This window comes from Eulemur rufifrons, chromosome 10 (genome assembly GCF_041146395.1).
Source record: "Eulemur rufifrons isolate Redbay chromosome 10, OSU_ERuf_1, whole genome shotgun sequence".
Classification (NCBI taxonomy): domain Eukaryota; kingdom Metazoa; phylum Chordata; class Mammalia; order Primates; family Lemuridae; genus Eulemur; species Eulemur rufifrons.
The window spans coordinates 8942938-8960588 of record NC_090992.1 but is presented as its reverse complement, the minus strand read 5'-3'; the positions used below and the strand labels follow the sequence as shown (position 1 = coordinate 8960588).

General features: G+C 44.1%; 1 protein-coding gene across 3 annotated transcripts in view; it reads right to left on the bottom strand.

Annotated features, from left to right (window-relative positions):
- ARHGAP26 (Rho GTPase activating protein 26) overlaps positions 1 to 17651 on the bottom strand; it is a 378528-nt gene that overhangs the window by 56718 nt on the left and 304159 nt on the right. For all 3 annotated transcript variants that reach the window (XM_069484154.1, XM_069484152.1, XM_069484153.1), the window contains exons 19-20: positions 16721 to 16859; positions 7934 to 8084 (exon numbers count right to left, since the gene is read on the bottom strand). In XM_069484154.1, the coding sequence (XP_069340255.1) occupies positions 7934 to 8084; positions 16721 to 16859 (290 nt within the window). The remainder of the gene's footprint in view (positions 1 to 7933; positions 8085 to 16720; positions 16860 to 17651) is intronic.

The window sequence follows — 17651 nt, the reverse complement described above, 5'->3', positions numbered from 1 at the left end:
CTAATAACCAAACACATTTATCCAATAAAAATCGAATGGGTTACCAGGCAGGAATCTCCACCCTCAACCAAGGGAAGCCCAGCTGGGCGCCTGATTGCCCAGTGAGATCTCGCCTCGGGCAAGGGAAGAGCTGACACGAAGCCACTCAGAAAAGAAAGCCCGTCACACCAGCAATAAACTCTGAAAATGTCAAGGGACCCTGGGCTGGTTACATGGAGGAGCTGCGGCCCCCACAGCCCTGGAGCCGGAGGTGACAGGGGGAGGGTTTTGGACACGACAAGGAACGAGCAAGCTGGAATCGCCAAGGCACGGTAAGGAGGAGACAGAAGAGGCAAATGGTTCCTCTAGAAAATGGTTTCAGGCCATTCCCCCCAAGGCAGGGAATGTCACCAAGTTTTCAGGCACAACAGTCTGAAGAGACCTCTTCTGTTTGGAGGTGGGTGAGAAACAGAATCTCATTCTCCACAGAACGCTGATCCAATCACAGAGCAAAACTTCCTCTTTCGAATCCCCACGTTCCAAAGAAGGACAAATAGAGACAATTCTAGTAAAATAAAAGCTGCCTGTTTGGGTGTAACTCTTTGGCATAAAATAGCATTTGGATGGTAAAATTACTTGTTAAAAAAATATGCCATTAATTATCACTTGTCTAATGCATATCATTCATTTTGTGATTCATTTGGTCTCAATACATAACAGCTATGCACACACCTCAACAGGTACCCCGTGGGATTTGGAGGTTTCCAAATTTTCCAGGAACAGGCGTGCCTACCCCAGCTGGCCTTGGCTGAAGGTGGGGCGGCACCTGCCTCTGCAGTGGAAGCTCCTCCTCTTCGCTGGTAACTCAAAGACCGGACTGAAATACAGCTCCGGTCTCTGATGCAAGGTAGGAAGTTGCTGGGGGAAGGTGAGTGGGACAACACCTGGGACATTTCTCTGCACAGGAAAAATACCAGGACAGAGGGAATAGAGAGAAAGGATAATCGTGGAGGTAGCCCTCCAAAATAATGTTAATAATTACTATTCATGGTACTAAAACATGAGAATGAGATAACAAAGGATGATCTTAATCTTCACACCACCTTTTCAAGGGGGTATGATCATCCTGTTTTACAGATGAGAAAACTGAGGTAGTAGCAACTTCCCTCCTTCCCCTGCAAATCTGTCTCCTTTACTCTGCATTAGTCTTCTCCATAGGATTTCTCAACATCTGATATACTGTGTGAGACACTGATTTACCCCTGTCTCCAGCAGAATATAGAAGCAGATTTTTTTTTTTTTTTTGTCATTGTATTTTCAGCACCCAGAACAATGCCTGGCCCACAGGAGTTCAATTTTTGTGGAATGAATTTTGACCAAATAAGCAGAAGATGAGTACAATGCTAGAGACATCTCTCGAGGCCAGTTTTCCCCAAGTTTCATCACTGAGCAGCTGAATCAAACTCAGAAGGGGCCAAAAATGTTTCAGAGAAACAACTCTGCCTGGATGCAGGTCTTGTTTATCCCTTGAATTCCAGGGACTGTTCTCTGGCCACTAAGGCGGGAGAGGAAGGTTGACTCTGGCAGAAGCTGCGGGCGTTTGGCATGCACACATCTCGTAGGCCACCAGAAATAACTTGGAAATGCATGTGTGTGTGTTAAGCGGAAAGGACAAGAAAAATTAGTTTTATTTATGAGGCTACTGAGCAGTGAGTTATTTTTTAGGGGTGGGGACCACTTAGGCAGAGAGAACTCCAAGGTTGGGTTCCGTCATTGCAGTCATCGACCCCGCCCTCCCAGCCTTCTTTCAGTCTTAACAATTCCCCGCAGTCTGGAGAAGCGTTCACCTAGTAGTTTCTAATTTGGGGGAATTACTGCAGTATGTGATGTCCCTGGTGGGACGTCCCCTGACTTCTTTCTCAGCATTTGTTTACTTCCTCCTTAAAAATCACTATCTCCCAGAAAGGAGTTGACACAAAGCCAGCGCTATTGCTCATTGTGGAAGGAGAAGATGACTTTTATTTCTGTAGCCCTTCGTAAGCACCCTCCTTCTTGGAGGTGGGTCCGCCCCGTTTCCTGCCCCAGAGAGAGTGGGGGAGGTGGGCACGTTCAGAGCCGAAGGCTGGGATCACCAGGCGGGCCACGTCGGTGCCACAACTGGAGTCTAGGACTTCCTGCTTTCCATTCCAGCGTCTGAGCCATCTTTCTTGTTTGCCTCATCCATTAGCTATAAATTTTGTTTCTTAATTTCTTAGAATCTTAGTTGTGAGTCATTTTCTTGCAAAGAAGATTCTGAAAAGTGAGAGGCTAGTCTCCATGCTGTACTATGCTACAGCGAGAGCCTCCCACACCTTTCTTCCTCACCCAGGCAGCTCAGCCCCATCCCAAGGCAGCTGCCCGTGACTCCGAGGTCACACGCTCATAGGCCTTCTGTCAGTTAACCATCATTCCACATCAAGCCATCCTGAACTCAGTGGCTTAACACAACCACACTGTGATATTGAGCATGAATCTGTGGGTTGATTGGGCAGCTTTTCTGTGGGTCTTGCCTGGACTAGCTCATGTGGCTGCAGTCCACTGACTGGCGGCCTGGGCATCGACCCTGGCTGAGACCTTGGGTTTCTCTCTCTAACAGTCTTTCATCTTTAAGGAGGCTAGACTGGGCTTCTTTACATGGTGGGTGAGTTCCCAGACGATGAGAAAGGAAGCTTGTAAGGTACTGTGGCCTGGGCTTGGAAGTCACATGCTATTACTTCTATCACATTCTCCTAGCCAAAGTAAGTCAATGGCAGAAGGCCTGCCTAGATCCTGGCTCTTAATGGGAGAGTGGCAAGAAATCTGTGGCCATTTATATCTACCACCGGCCTACAGGCAGAAGATACAGATGAGCACGGGAGACCGGCAGTAAGACGACTGGGAACGTGACCTGTTACCAAGTAACATGTAGGTTTGGCAGAGCCAAATCTTCTAGCTTTTCAAAAGAAGCTGGAAATCTGGATTTTAAAAAATATATTAATAGACTTTATTTTTTAGAGAAGTTTTAGGTTTACAGAAAATTTACACAAAATAACAAAGTTTTCATATACCTCCTATACCCCTGGACCCCTAAGTTTCCTCAATTACTAACACTGTGTATTAGTGTGGTACATTTGTTATGGCTCATGAACCAATACTGATACATTATTAACTAAAGACCACAGTTTACGCTGGGATTCACTGTTTGTGTTCTATGGGTTTTATGGGTTTTGACAAGTGCAGAATGTCTTATGGATCCACCATGACAGTACCTACACAATAGTCTCCCTGCCCTAAAAATGTTCTGTACCCCAACTATCTATTCGTCCTCCCCTTCCCCTGAACCCCTAGAAAACACTGATCTTTTTACTGACTCCATAATTTTACATTTTTCAGAAAGCCATATAACTGGTATCATACAGTATTATAATCTTTTCAGACTGGCCTCTTTCACTTACCAATATGCATTTAAGATTCCTCCTTGTCTTTTCATGGCTGGATAGTTCATAGTTCTTATCACTAAATAATATCCCATTGTCTGGATGTACCAATTTCTTTATCCATTCACATCTATTGATGCGGCGTATCTTGGTTGCTTCCAAGTCTTGGCCAATTATGAAGAGAGCTACTAAAAAAATTTGTGTGCAGGTTTCTCTGTGGACATAAATTTCAACTCATTTGGGTAAATGCCAAGGTGCGTGATTGCAGGACTGTATTAAATTAGTTTTGTAAGAAACCACCAAACTACCTTACAACGTGGCTGTCCCATTTTGTATTCCCACCAGCAATGACAGTTCCTGTTGCTCCACATCTTCACCAACATTTGGTGTTGTCAGTGTTCTGTGATTTTGGCTACTCTGATGGGTATATGGTAGTGTCTTGTCATTTTAATTGGCAGTTCCCTGATGACGTATGATGTGGGCACCTTTTCATATGCTTATTTGCCATCTGTATATCTTCTTTGATGAGGTGTCTCTTCAGATTTTTTGCTCCTATTTTAATTGAGTTGTTTGTTTACTTATTATTGCATTTTAAAAATTCTTTGTATATTTTGTATACCGCTCCTTTATCAGATATGTGTTTTGCAAATATTTTCTCCTAGTGTGTGGCTTGTCTTTTCATTCTCCTAACAGTATCTTTGGCAGAGCAGAAAATTTTACTTTAAACAAAGCCCAACTTACGTTTTCTTTCATGGATTAGGCTTTTAGTGTTGTATTTAAACAGTGATCAACATACCTAAGGCCATCTAGGTTTTCTCCCATGTCATCTTCTGGAAGTTTTATAGTTCTGCATTTCACGTTTAGACTTATGATTCATTTGGAGTTAATTTTTGTGAAACACGTAAGGTCTGTGTTTAGATTCATTTTTTTTGCCTGTGATACCCAGTTGTTTCAGCACAAAATCTAGATTTTATGTGAAAACTCATGATTTTAAAGGTTGAATTCACTCCTTATTTATTTACTTATTTATTTTTGGTGGTAGTGGTAGGGGAGGAACTACAATCCTCCTCCCTTGACACATGTCTGCAGGGGAAATTGACCCATCCTGGCATCCTGAATCATCTCTGCCTCCCTCATCCCCCTTACCTGGAATACTCTTCTTCGACTAAGTCTTTCCTGATGCCCAACTCACACTTTATCCACCCCACCTTTCCCTACTCTGACCTGGTGTATGTGCTCACCAGATATTCAGTTAATAGTTGCTGAATTCTACACACACTTAGGACCTGTAAGTCCCCCATAGCATTGCCATATGCCATTGTCTTTCCCCCTTAGCTAGACTGAAAACTCCTGGGGAAGACAAAAATCTTTTTCTGGTTTACCCCAGGTAGCTTAGCTTGATGGATCTCGGCACAAAATAGGTACAGCCAGATTTGCTGACAATTTCAGACTAGCTGGACTTCTGTCCTGGCTTACAAACTGTCCTTGATCTTCAGGAGAGATGGTTCCTGCAGAAGTCTAGCTGAGAATCTGCCAAAGATACTCATGTACATAGGAGAGCCAATGATACAGCGAGAAGCATTATTGGAGGTACCATTGTACCATGAGTAACGAACATGTTTCTTTCATTATGATTTCCACATGGTCATAATGATCATCCCAGTCATTACGAAAAACAGTGAAAAAAAAAAAAAGGAGTGAAATAAAAGAAACAGATAGTTTCCCGGTGACGGGAAACCTTATCCCTAAGTAATAGTCAAACTGATGGTAATCCTTCTACCCCTGCTTTCTCTCTCATTTTTGTCTGCATCATTAAGTGTTCCCATTCAAGGATCTCTGTATACTTCAAACTAAGCAATGATGGAGGGAACAAAAGGGTCTAAACTGAGGCTGAGACCCACGTGGTCTTGGCTGGTTGCAACTGGGCCTGATCACCGTGGCGTGTCTGTGCCGACAGACTTCTCAGAGCTGAGTAACTCAGGGAAACGACTGTGCCTCCCACCTGCCAGGATGGCCTAACTTCCGTCCTTGGTCCACCCAGGCACATCACGGGCAAACACCACCAGGGAGGACGGAATCCAGGAACATCACCTCACTGCCTTGGGTTTGAGAATCAGTGGTAAGCCTGTCTGCAGAGATGACGGTGGCTTTGGGATGGCTCTCGCTCAGGGCATGGCAGATACTGGCACCAATGCTGGAATTGGCACTGCTCCTACCTCAAGCACAGTATTCTTTGACCTTAAGACTCACAGGTATCGGTCAGAGGCTTACCTGGCTCGGAGGGACCACAGTCTTGCTGGAAACACACTCACACTTGCATCTCCAATCCTCCTCTAGAGATACATCAGTGGAACTATTCCTGGCATTGCCCTCCCTTTCCTGGGAAAGCCCCCCAGATCAGCACCGAGCAGGAAATAGTCCCCCTGGTTGGTGTGAAGTGGGTAGTGCGATTCTCAGTAAGTTATGAAAAACAAATCACATCTAAACACCTAAAAAATAAAAAATCCCAAGCCTCCTCCTCCAGAACCCATTTAGAAGACATATCCTCCTTTTCCACTTGCTGCTTAAGCTGTGTGAAGTGGGTAGAGTGATTCCCAGTATGTTATGAAAAACAAATCACATCTAGACACCTAAAAAGTAAAAAATCCCAAGTCTCCTCCTCCAGGACCCGTTTAAAAGATAAATCCTCCTTTTCTACTTAGCTGTTTGAGCAACCTCTTTGTACATACTGTACTCGGCAGTGACTCAAGGGCCCACAACGACAAGTCACTGAAAAATAAAGATTAAAAACCACTAGCTGGTACTCGCCAGCCAGAATCAGGGGATGTTAAGCAACCTGGGGTAGAAATTCAACCTCGCTCATGCTGAGCAACCAATAACTTTAGCAACCACTAGGTACAGAGATTTAAACCAACTAGACAATAAGAAAAAAAAAAAAAAAAACCAACCAAAAACGAAACAGAATCTCCTTAACGTCTAGGAAAGCAGGTATAGGAGAGCCTGAGAAAGCCACACCTGGAGACAGGGAGACCCCACAGCAAGCCCAGCCGTGGAGAGCCACAAGAGACTTACTGCCCATACGCTGAACAAAGTCAATTATTTTGAGTTGAGGCACTGGTCCACTTCTAGTGAACAAACACACTACTTACCAAACAACGGGCAAGTAATTAAAATTCCTGAACGTCAGTACTATTTAAAGCTGCCAACAACTAAAAAGAGATCTGATTTTCTCAGTTTAAGGTTTCATCCTACACTGCAGTTACATTATAAGAACCTCTTAAGTCCATTCTGGGATCATTTTTCCTCCCAAGCATTTAATACTCCTTAGTGTCTTCTAAGGCAAAAATTTTTCAACCCATTTTGCAGATTTGTAAATATCTTCTTAAAATTAACATTTTTTTTTTTTTTTTGATATGGGGTCTTGCTATGTTACGCAGATTGGTCTTGAACTCCTGGCCTCAAGCGATCCTCCTACTTCAGCCTCCCAAAGTGCTGGGATTTCAGGCGTGAGCCATCGTACCTGGCCAGATTTGTAAATATCTTAAAGAGACAGAATGGCAAGGTGCCATCACGCAAGCACAGCATGCAGAGGAGCAGGAAAAGGTTGCTGCTATCTTGGTATCTCATCCTCATGCTGGTGTCTCACCAAGTGAGACAGACTGCCCTGAAGACAGTCTGTGGCTGAACCTCAAACTATTTTCACTAGAGAAAGGCAAAGTCAACTCTGTTTTTCCTGAGTCTTATATAACTGTAGCCCGAGAGTCCAACTGTTCTGGTCATGGCCTCACATTCTTTCTGCAAAGGCTCTAGCTGACAAGATTTATGGGGTGGTCTGAAGAAGCATGCTAAGCAATGTGGGATGAAACCACAAGGGAGAACTTTTTGGTTCTAGCAAAGTAGATCTAATTTCCGGGGGGGATAAAACAAGCAGCCCCCAAACTGTCTTTGCTATGGGTGCTCAATGCCCCCAAATGAAGCAAAACGTGTCTTTTCTTTTACAGTCTCTGGCCAAGAGATCACAGTCCTGCTAAGGTTTGAGGCCATGCTGGGGGCTCTGCTTTACAGACGCGGACACAGCACTGAACATTCCCAACACAGTAGGGGGAAGGGAAACCGAGACAACATGAATGAGTGAAGCAGACTTAGCTCCTGATCCACTGAGCTACGACCGTCCCTGAATGTTTGTGTAACTCAAAGAAACCGCCTTTCACGTCCAGCAGCCAGCACAGGCAATAGCTATCACCAAAGCCATCTCAGCAGTACAATAAATCAAAGATCATGGAGGCTAAGAAGCAGTATGTTAAGAATAATGAACCCCACTTTGAGATGATGATGCTTAAAAACCCCACGACGAACCAGCCAAGCTCCAGGTTTAGGGAAAAGGTTTAAATAATGTTCAGAAGTCAATGATCCAAAGTCAGATGGAGCCAGAGAGCGAGTTCTGGGTGGAAGAGCCGACCGCAGCCCTTGTGTGGCGGGCCGCCGGACATCATACTTACAGTGAGTTGGGCCGGGTGGGCTTGACCACATCCACATCTGGGTCGCTGGAGTTCATATTGGGCTGTAAGCTGCTGCTGGAATTCAGGATGCTGTTTGGGTTTGATGAGACAGATTCCAAACTGGAGTTGATGATGCTGTTCCTTTGTTCCTCTGGGCGGGGGAGAGAAAGGCCAAGAGCCACGTGTTAGTATTATTGCACAGAGATGGTCTGCTCCTACATGCACAAAAATGTACAAAAATGAGATTGAATTGAGATCTGATCCCAATTGAAGCTCAAAAAAGGACAAAGGAAAGGGTAAGAATTAAAAGTGGGAAAGGAAGAGTCAAAGGGGAATAGTTGACTGGAAACTTTAGAGCAAAATCCCCTCCTCCTCTCAACAGGATATACCTCCCCTTTAATCTAAGCCAGAATTTCTTCTAAGAGTGGCCCTGCCACAGCACCATAAATCGTGTCGTCTTTTGACCAGCAAGAACACAGAGCAACCTTTGTAGACCCCTGGCATTCAACCAGATCCTCTTGGCTTCTGTGACTCTCACTTTTTATTCTCAATCTCCTGCCTCTAATATTGTCCTAACTGATCAGGCCATATCCTACCTCCAACTCTATGGCATCTCACCGTGGAATATCGACTATTTGGCCATCAACTTCCTTAGGACTCAGCCAGTCTAAATTCCTGACCTCCCTCCCCCAGACACCCCCTTCTGTGTTGCCTCTAGCTCGATGCATTTGATGTTTAACTTCAAATTAATTCTTTGATGAACAGATCTGTAATAGGCTGCAAAGTAGTCTGCATAGACACAAACAAACAAAAAGAACCTAGTCGGCAGTCCAAGCAGTCATGTTTGTGCTTGGAGAATATTACCGAGGAACCTGAATTCTCTTCAAGACTCCACCCATGACTGGCTGTGTGGCCTCGGGCGATTTCCACTTGGTCTGGGATTCTCGGTTAAGGAATCTATGAAATGGGGAGAGCGAGAACTGCCTTGCACAGCTCGCAGAGTTGTCATGAGGATCAAGTGGGATCATGTGCAGGAATGTATTTTGTAAACTTTAGAATATTGCTCAAAGAGAAGAACTTTCTGTTTCTCCCCATCTTTAAAAACTTGGAACCATGCATTGAAAAAAACATTCGGGGGGATGATTTAGCTCAATGGCACAGGCACCATTGCTGTAGCAAAATAGTACAGATGAAAAGCCATTCTCGTCCCCCATGCATTACAGGTAGACCCTTGTTGAAATAAACTGATGTTTTAGGCAACTAGTTCACTTACATATCATTTCTGGGTTAATCCTCACTGAGATCTCTTTGAAATGAGCTAGAGGTATACTATATCCCTAAGAGAACAGACTAGAATCACTGGCATGATAATTTAGAGGTCAACATTTGAACTCGGGTCTCTTTCGGCAATAAAGGAGGTGATGTCATAAAAATACTTCTCCCTTTGCACTAGTCATGTCTGTAAAAATAAAGTATGCTTATGAAATGATGGTAGAGTAAGCATCACATTAAACACACACACAAGCCCTGAACACCCCCAAGTATCTTAGCAAATTCTTAATGCCCTGGAAAAAGTCCATGGGAGAGATAAAAACTCTATGGGCTAATGGGAGAGTCCTGAACTGTAAGCAGACTTTGAAAAAAGTAGATTCTTAAATGGATGCCTTAGATTTAGAACTACTCATATTTTAAGAGCTTAAGTTTCAAAGTGAGACAACAACAAAGAAAGAGAAACCAAAAGAGTTACACTGAGCCAAGATGTAGGAGGACTAACAGGGGCTGTAAATGGGAACTTGCTATCAGGAAGAAAAACAACACTAAGATTACATAATTAGGGGAGATTCAGAGAATGGATATGCCGTTTATATACACAATTAGGGGATCATTGAGAGAATGGATATGCCATTTATCAGTATGAATCACTATAAGTAAAATTTCCCTTTTCACAAAATACTCATACGAAGATTCCTGCAAGATTATGAAGAGCCCAAGACCAATATATAAAGAAAGGGAGTGAAGATGACACTTTGGGCTTCAACTGGAGACATTTCCTGCTTCATATAGGAGGAGAGTGAAATAGTTTTATTAACTCCATCCAGTTTGAGAAGTGGAAGGACCAAGTCTACAAGACATGATGCTCTGAATCCTTAGGATATAAAAGAGTTTAACTATAGGTCATATTTCTCCTGTGATTATATTTACTTGTCCATGAAAGGGTTATGATTCTACAAACTAAAAACAATACCTTGCTAAAACTGTATCAGTCTTTCCAAAATGTTATCAGGACATTTTTTTTCTCCCTTGCTATCCATTAGGAAAGGGGAGTATAAAAAATTTATCATAAGGTTCATAGTTTTGCAGACAAGATAGCCAAATATGCATCCAGAGAGGCAGACTACTGGTATCCCTCACTGGGCCACATGACAAGGAAATCCAGAAACCTGGTACTCCTTGACTACAAAATAAGTCTCATTATCTGCACATTGCAGGTAATGGGACTGAGAACTTCTAGGTGGAGGATCTAAGCTGAAATGCTGACAATCTTTCCTGAGGGTGAGTAGGAAAGTGGACATTATTCCAGAGAAAGCAGAGAAAGGATGAAGAATAGACTCAACAGCAAATCAAATGTTTTAGTGGTTACGGCAAACTACACCAGGACAAATTCTAAAGCATTTAGAATAAAGTAAAAAATGAAGAGAAAATGATTCAGTAAAGTCACTTACAACAGGATTTTTTTGGTCAGGTGGGCAGATGAGTGCCTGCTTCTGACCAAAAGGCATGAGAACAGGCAGCCCAGAAGACTTTTTTTTTTTTTCTTTTAAAATAAAAATTAATCACATCCTTCAAAGGACCGAGCTGGACTTCCCTGAATCACTGATGATTCAAGCCAGCTCTGGGATCCTCGTCAGAAGGTATACGAGGGGCTGATGGCAATTACGTTGCTGCAGGGAAAAAATTATAGACTAGTGGGCTTCAAACGAAAACAACCCATTATGAGTCAGGTCAACAGATCAGAGAGAACCATTAAATGACAAAAAGCAAAAGAATGCCTACAACTCAGGAGTATTCCTAAACTGGTTGAGGTCAGTGAGACGCTTGCCGTCCTCAAACATGTTTGTCAACAAGAATCTCTCTTCGTATTCCCCACAGAAAACAAATGCCCGGAAACAAGGAAATGATAAAATAAAATAAATCCCCCCACAATCGCAAACATGCATTGGTAACGCTTTAGTGAACATATGTTCTACAAGGAATGACAAACTGGATGTGGACTTGGTACTTAAGGACGCAATTACTCCAGGGCAGGGCCATGTCGTCTGGCCACATGGCGTCCATTAAAATGACTTGTGAGGTCCGTGTTAGCCATACGTTCCTGGTGCCCAGCCTATGGATCCTTTATACGAAAGCTCCACGAATGGTTAAGAGATGAATGAAAAATATAACGGAATAATACACAATCGAAAATTTAATCTGCCGGAACCGAAAGACGTAGTTATATGTGACTGAGTTTTTCAGGTGCTTCAGACAGGGACCATTAATGTCCTTGAAACCAAAGCACTGATGACGATGAGCAGAGTTGTTATTTTTTGTACAAATCAGGAGTGGAAAAACATGAGCATGCAACCAAATCACTGCAACTAAAAGAGGAAAGCCGCAGAATAATTTTGGTGATATTGTACTTGTTCTGGGGGTTGCCATGGAAATCTGGGAGCTAAGCTACTTCACTTTCCATATTTACCAAGAGACTCCGACTCACTCTAATGGCAACCCCATCACACGCGGGGTGCAGGATCTCTGTTTATCACAGAACCCGGAGGCGAGGCCAGGAAGGCACAACGCAGAGCCAAGCCAAATCCACATGTCTTGGCAGGCCTGGACATGTCTGGCCCACTGAATACACAGAACTGGAGGGTAAATAGGAAACACAGATCTTGAAGTTGGTGCTGGGAGGGGTTTCCCACCATGCGTGGAAGTCTGTCAGAATACAGGCTGACATCCCAACTTTCCATGATGCCTAAGACTAGAGGGTGAAAAGAACAGGGAAGAGGATTGTTCTTTAACAGCGGCTCCGGATGCCTCACCGAGCCAAAAGGAGGGAACTCTCTCTCCACATGATCAAACAGGGAGAAAAGGGAGTTGCCAGACAGATGGAAGTCTTGCAAAGACACAGAGCTTTCTACAAAAAAGAGGAAGGCAAAAAGCAAAATACCCAGAGGCTTTCCCGTGCTATGTTCAGGAGAGAGGTGTACTCTCTCCTGCTTGTGAAAGTTTTGCAATGAAGTCTGTGATATATCATCTTGACAAGATAGGATGATAATAGCATGGCAGCTTAATGAATTTTGCAATAAAAAATGATGAGTGCACAGCAATTTCTGAGTTTACCATCTCTGGGAAACACCCAAGTACATGGGAAGCTTGGAATCAGACTTTCTGAAGCAATTTTTTCTTTTCTTCCTGTAGCTTTTGCTACTGATGATAGTGGCATGCCAAGCCCAACCTAAATCTCAGGTGGTCTGGTTTCATGCTGACCCAGTCTCAGTCCCTGTGTTAAAAATAATCTTAAAAGCAGTTTGGGTAATGTGCTTGGGCATATAAAAACAGTTTGGGTAATGTTTTAAAAATTAATCTTAAAAAGCAGTTTGGGCAGTGATGGACTACACAGTGAGTTGACAAGTGAAAAATATAGTCGATCTGTTGTTTTGATCACAGCACACAGTACATGATACTAAAACTTTTGGCAGGTTGTCTTCAGCAAAACCACCTCTGATTTTGGTCCTGTGTGGACTGACTGCCTTATTCTTTCCCCAGGGCGCCTATGATAACCCTTTTCTTTGCAAAGGGGAAAACATGCCAATAAAACTGGATTTCACAAGACAAAAACAGAATGGGGAAGTCATCGTAGCTGGCCCAGGGTTGAACCGATTCACAGGAATGAGACAGTGGAGGCACCGTGGGGAAGCCTGGCCTTAAAACAGCACCGTTCAGAAACCGCAAGGTAGGGACGAGCCTTTAATTAACGGTTGAATCGGGAGTTGAATGATCCGAGTTTAATGGTCACTCTACTACTTTCAACACAGCCCTCTTTTCTACCTGAGAACTAACTTTTCCTTCCCTGTTAACCTACGATTGCCCAGTAGCTGAGGGAGTCAGTCAACTACAGCTTACTTTCTTGCTCATCAGAAACAAGGAAGCTGTATATTTACTTATTTTTATACTGTGACTCATTGCAAAATGGGTTTCAGATAGTAAATGGAATGTACAATTAGGGAATTTTGTTTTTATGACTTAAAAATAAGTTCATACATAATAAATATGCATTTCCCTCTAATCTAGAAAGTACAGAAAAGCACATGCAGGCAAATATCCCGTAGGAGCCACCCCCCAGCTGTATTAATTTCCATGTGTGAATGGCCAGTTGTTTTGCTATGCATGGAAATATGTACACATATACACACACACACTTTTTTCTTTTAACCAAGTGGGATCACATCACACTTAATGTTGCATTACCTGCTTTGTTCACTTAGCGACAACACCAAATGGATGAGCCTATAATATGCTTTTTCCATTTAATGATCTTGAACTTTTTTCTTGCCATTAGCTTTCCACAGCATCATTTTTTAATGGTCTCATCATCTATGCGATTTTCAGTCACACATAGTAACTAACATAATTAAGCCCAGAGCCACAGTACACCTTCTGTGGCCTGTGTGACAATAGGAATCCATGTGAATAAACATGTCGTCTGCCAAAGCAAACAGGTGTGTCCAGAGTGCCCAGGATCTGCAGAGGCAACCTGAGAAAAGGCCCATGCTAAAGCTTTGACTGCTCGGAGAAAGGCATATGTAAGCCTTCGAATGGTATGAATTCCCAGTTATTTTTCAACAAGGAAGACACACATGAGAAATATATTAATGCAAGCTGAATTCTCAACCTCTCACTGGGCTTGTCTGGGAGAGGGTCCAGAATGAATTAAGGGAATGAAAAAAATTAATCAGAGCTATAATCCCAGCAGCTAGTTAACATGATCCATGTGAAACAAAGCCTAAGAATCCACTCCCGCCCCCACCTCCACTAACACCGCACAATGTGTCCTAGGCTGCTGATGGATTTGCACTCGAGCATCAAACAGGCTCTCTCTGGGGGCCGGAGCGACTCTGCCTTGCCTTCACGATGGGCCTCCCTTTTGGAACCTGCAGGCTCCAAAGGGGGCCGGGGGATATTTCCTTAGTCAGTTGTAACGTAAAACTATAGCCTGATGACGATCATCACAATTGTAGCTAACATTTATTAGGTGCTTACTGTGTTCCAGGCCCATTGTCAAGTACTTGACAGGCACTGGCTTACTTAATCATGGCGATTACCCTCCAAGGAAGCTATTATTAGTGATCGATTTTACAGGTGAGAAGATGGAGGCTCAGAGAAGGAAAGCAATGCACTCCAGGGCTCAGAGTGGCCGGTGATAGAGATGGCATTAAAACAACTCAGCTGGACCGCAGAGCCTCCGCTTTCAACCACCATGCCAGGCTGCTCCACGCCCCCGTGGGGAGTCAAAGGGATGTTCTGGTAATGACAGAAGACAAGCGGCCCTGACAGCCCCCCCCTTCCTCAGCCAGTGCTTCTCTAAATTGAGTTAGCATTGGCATCACCAGGGTGCTTTAAAAATGCAGATGCCTGAGCTCCAGCCATGACCTCCTGACTCTGAATGTCCTGGGGAGGAGCCCAAGCAGCTGTATTGTTAACAGGCTCCCGACAAGATGCTAGTGTACACTCAAGTCTATGAGTCACTGATCCAAGAAGTGCCTTTCAACATCTTGGTATAAATATTAAAAATTTGGGACAGAATAAGTCATAAATGTCACCTTGCAACCTCTTGGAAGAAATCTACAGGGTACAAGACCTTTGTTGTTGGTTCCCTCCAAGTCTTCTGGCTCCACCTTCTATCGCCTTCCAGAAAAAGTGCAGCTCGTGTGTCAGTACCTTTCACCCAGATGCACCAGTCCAGTTTCCACTGGCCAATGCGTGTGGGAACTTGGAGATTACACAGTAATCTCTGCTTCCCTTCATCTGGCAGCACAGTTGAAAAAGCTCATTCCATCTGCTGGGAGGTGATCACGAATGAGAGTGCCTTGGCCCAGGGTATCGAAGCTGCCACTGAGAACGCTCTCCACACAGTGGTGCTGGGTTTGGAGGGGAGGCTGTCGTGTGGCGGCAGCCTGCCAGCATGCATATTGAGGAGCCACTCAATATGGTTCAACTGCCCCCATGGCGGCCCTGGAAGCTGGGACAGATGGCTTTTATCGCTCCCGTAACTCAGCCTAGCAAGGTTTTCACTTCCGCAGCTCAAGAACTGACAAAAGCATCCTTCTGGAGATAGCATGGCATAGGGAAGGAAGACCACCTGAGAACAGATCCTCCCCCTGCTATTTGCTAGCCGTGGGACTGCTTATCCTCCCTGGCCTCAGTTTACCTGTCTGTGAAACGTGGATAGTGAGAACCTACCTCACAGGATTAGTATCAATTAGTGGTGATGACAAGAGATAACAAAGAGCCTAGCAGGCTGCCTGACACATTAGTTGGGCTATAATTATTTTCATTGTTATTAAATGATGTTCGGAATCTAGTTTGGCCTCCAAGTTCTGTACCAAATGCGTCCATTTCTCCTCCCACCCCAGCCCCTCGGCTCTTTACAGGAAGACCCCCAGCTTTGTGAAAGTGCAAACTCCAGGCTCCTTTGGAAATGAGGATGGGTTTGCCCAGCAGCCACCGAACAGAGCCACATCTCCTCTGGAACCACCCCACGAGGTGACACTGGGGAGCAGAATCAGGACTGCTTAATAACCTGGCTTTGAGGCGGGATGGCCGAGTCCAAATCTACTTTGCCGCCGTGTGACCCCGAGTGAACATTATTCAATGTAAGTTTTATTTCCTTCCAACTGGAAAACAGAAACTGGACCTGTGTCATAAAAGTTTCAAGATTAAACAAGATGTTGCCATGCGCAGTGCCCAGCCTGAGAAACCACTTGATAAGTTATAGAGGTTAAACACACATAAACAAAACAAATCTATTTCTATGGGAAAATGTCTTCTGGGTTCAGTTTGAGACCCTATCTTTCCACAGGCCTCTCGTCAGTTCTAGAGACAAGAGCCACCCCTGCTACTTACAGAAAGATGCTCTCCGTTAGGCATCCCAGGACACCCTTCCTATCCTTCAGGCCAGACTGAGACCCTCATTGCTTTCAATATCTTTCTCAAAATTCCCTTGAAGAAAACATTCCTTGACTAGCTGCAGACAACTAGTCCCCTCTTCACTAAAATATTCAGTGGCTTCCTGATCGTTCGCATTTGTTGTTATGATGCTTCTGAAAGCCTGTGTTTCCCCCTCATTCCCTTTGCTCTTGTCCACAAAGTTTTAATCTCAGAGGCTACTTCATTTCATTCCTAGCTCTGCCTCCACCACACACTAAGCCACCGGGAGCCACATGCTGCTTCGGACTGACCTAAGTCGCTACCCAGCACACAGCGTGCGAACCATCCAGCTCCTCATTCTGGGAAGAGACCACTGGTGTCAGAAAGACAGCTTTACCTTTAGGGAAAAGGAAAAAGGCACCCAGAGAAGACTCCGCTAATACCCACAGATTACAGTGGGAGAGTCACATGTAGGTGCCTGGGCACACAACTGCTCTACCTACACAGAAGGAGAAACTCCTCCGAGGCCAGAGGTATCCACCCCAGCAGTGGCAGGTGGCACAGGATGTCCCTGAACAGCACGCAGCAGGGACTCACGTTTCTCTGTCGACTGCACAGCGTGGAACAGCGTCAGGGGTCTCTCGCTGCAGGACGGGGGCTTGGAGTCGCTGCTCTTCTTCCGAGACAGGTGCAGCTGGGCATTGGTGAGAGGCGCATCAGGCACGGTGTTAAATATCTGCAAACAGAATTTCACAACCAAGTTACTCACATCTGTGAACTGGGAGGAAAGCACAGGCCTGAACCGGCGAGAGCTTGGCAGTACCCAGGAAGCAGCAAGAAAAGACCTGAGAAGACCACCAGCATGTGCTAAGACTTCATTTTAAACATCTCTAGGAACTGGCATTAAATGTTGTCCTTTGGAAACTCTTATCGAGAGTTTGAGAATCACTGACTTCCATTTCTAACCTCTCCTGCTATAATTTCCAATGATCATCTTTTTGTTGTTCTTTCCAGGGGAAATATAAGCCACTGTTAACAGAACTTCAAGTTTTTTGACTACCTTTCTCCAGAACCAGTGAATCAACATTCCCTTACCTTTCTTCATTGGTTCTATTTCCAAGTTCTTAACAACTGCTCCACAACTTCCTTAGACTACGGAACACCTGCTTAAATAACATTCCAAACTGGCCCCCGGGCAGGGCACCCTTCCCCATCCTCTTCACTTGTCCTCAGCTGGAGCATCCTTTTCAGTTCAGCAGCTCTGTGACCTGTAATGCTGAGCTTTTTCTTTTTTTAAAGAGAGGGGAAAAGGTGGTTTTTTTTTCCCCCTTGATGATAAAAGTAACATATATATGCACTAAAGACAATTTGGAAAATGTAGAAAAGTCTCAAGAAGAAAGCAAAAAAACCTTTTCCAATGCTACTTGAACGAATAAGTGTTCTGTGGAGACAACCACTGCATTTAGGTTTAATTTCTTTATGAAATTTTTTTGGAAGGGAAGGGGCTTTTATTATTACTTTTTTTTGA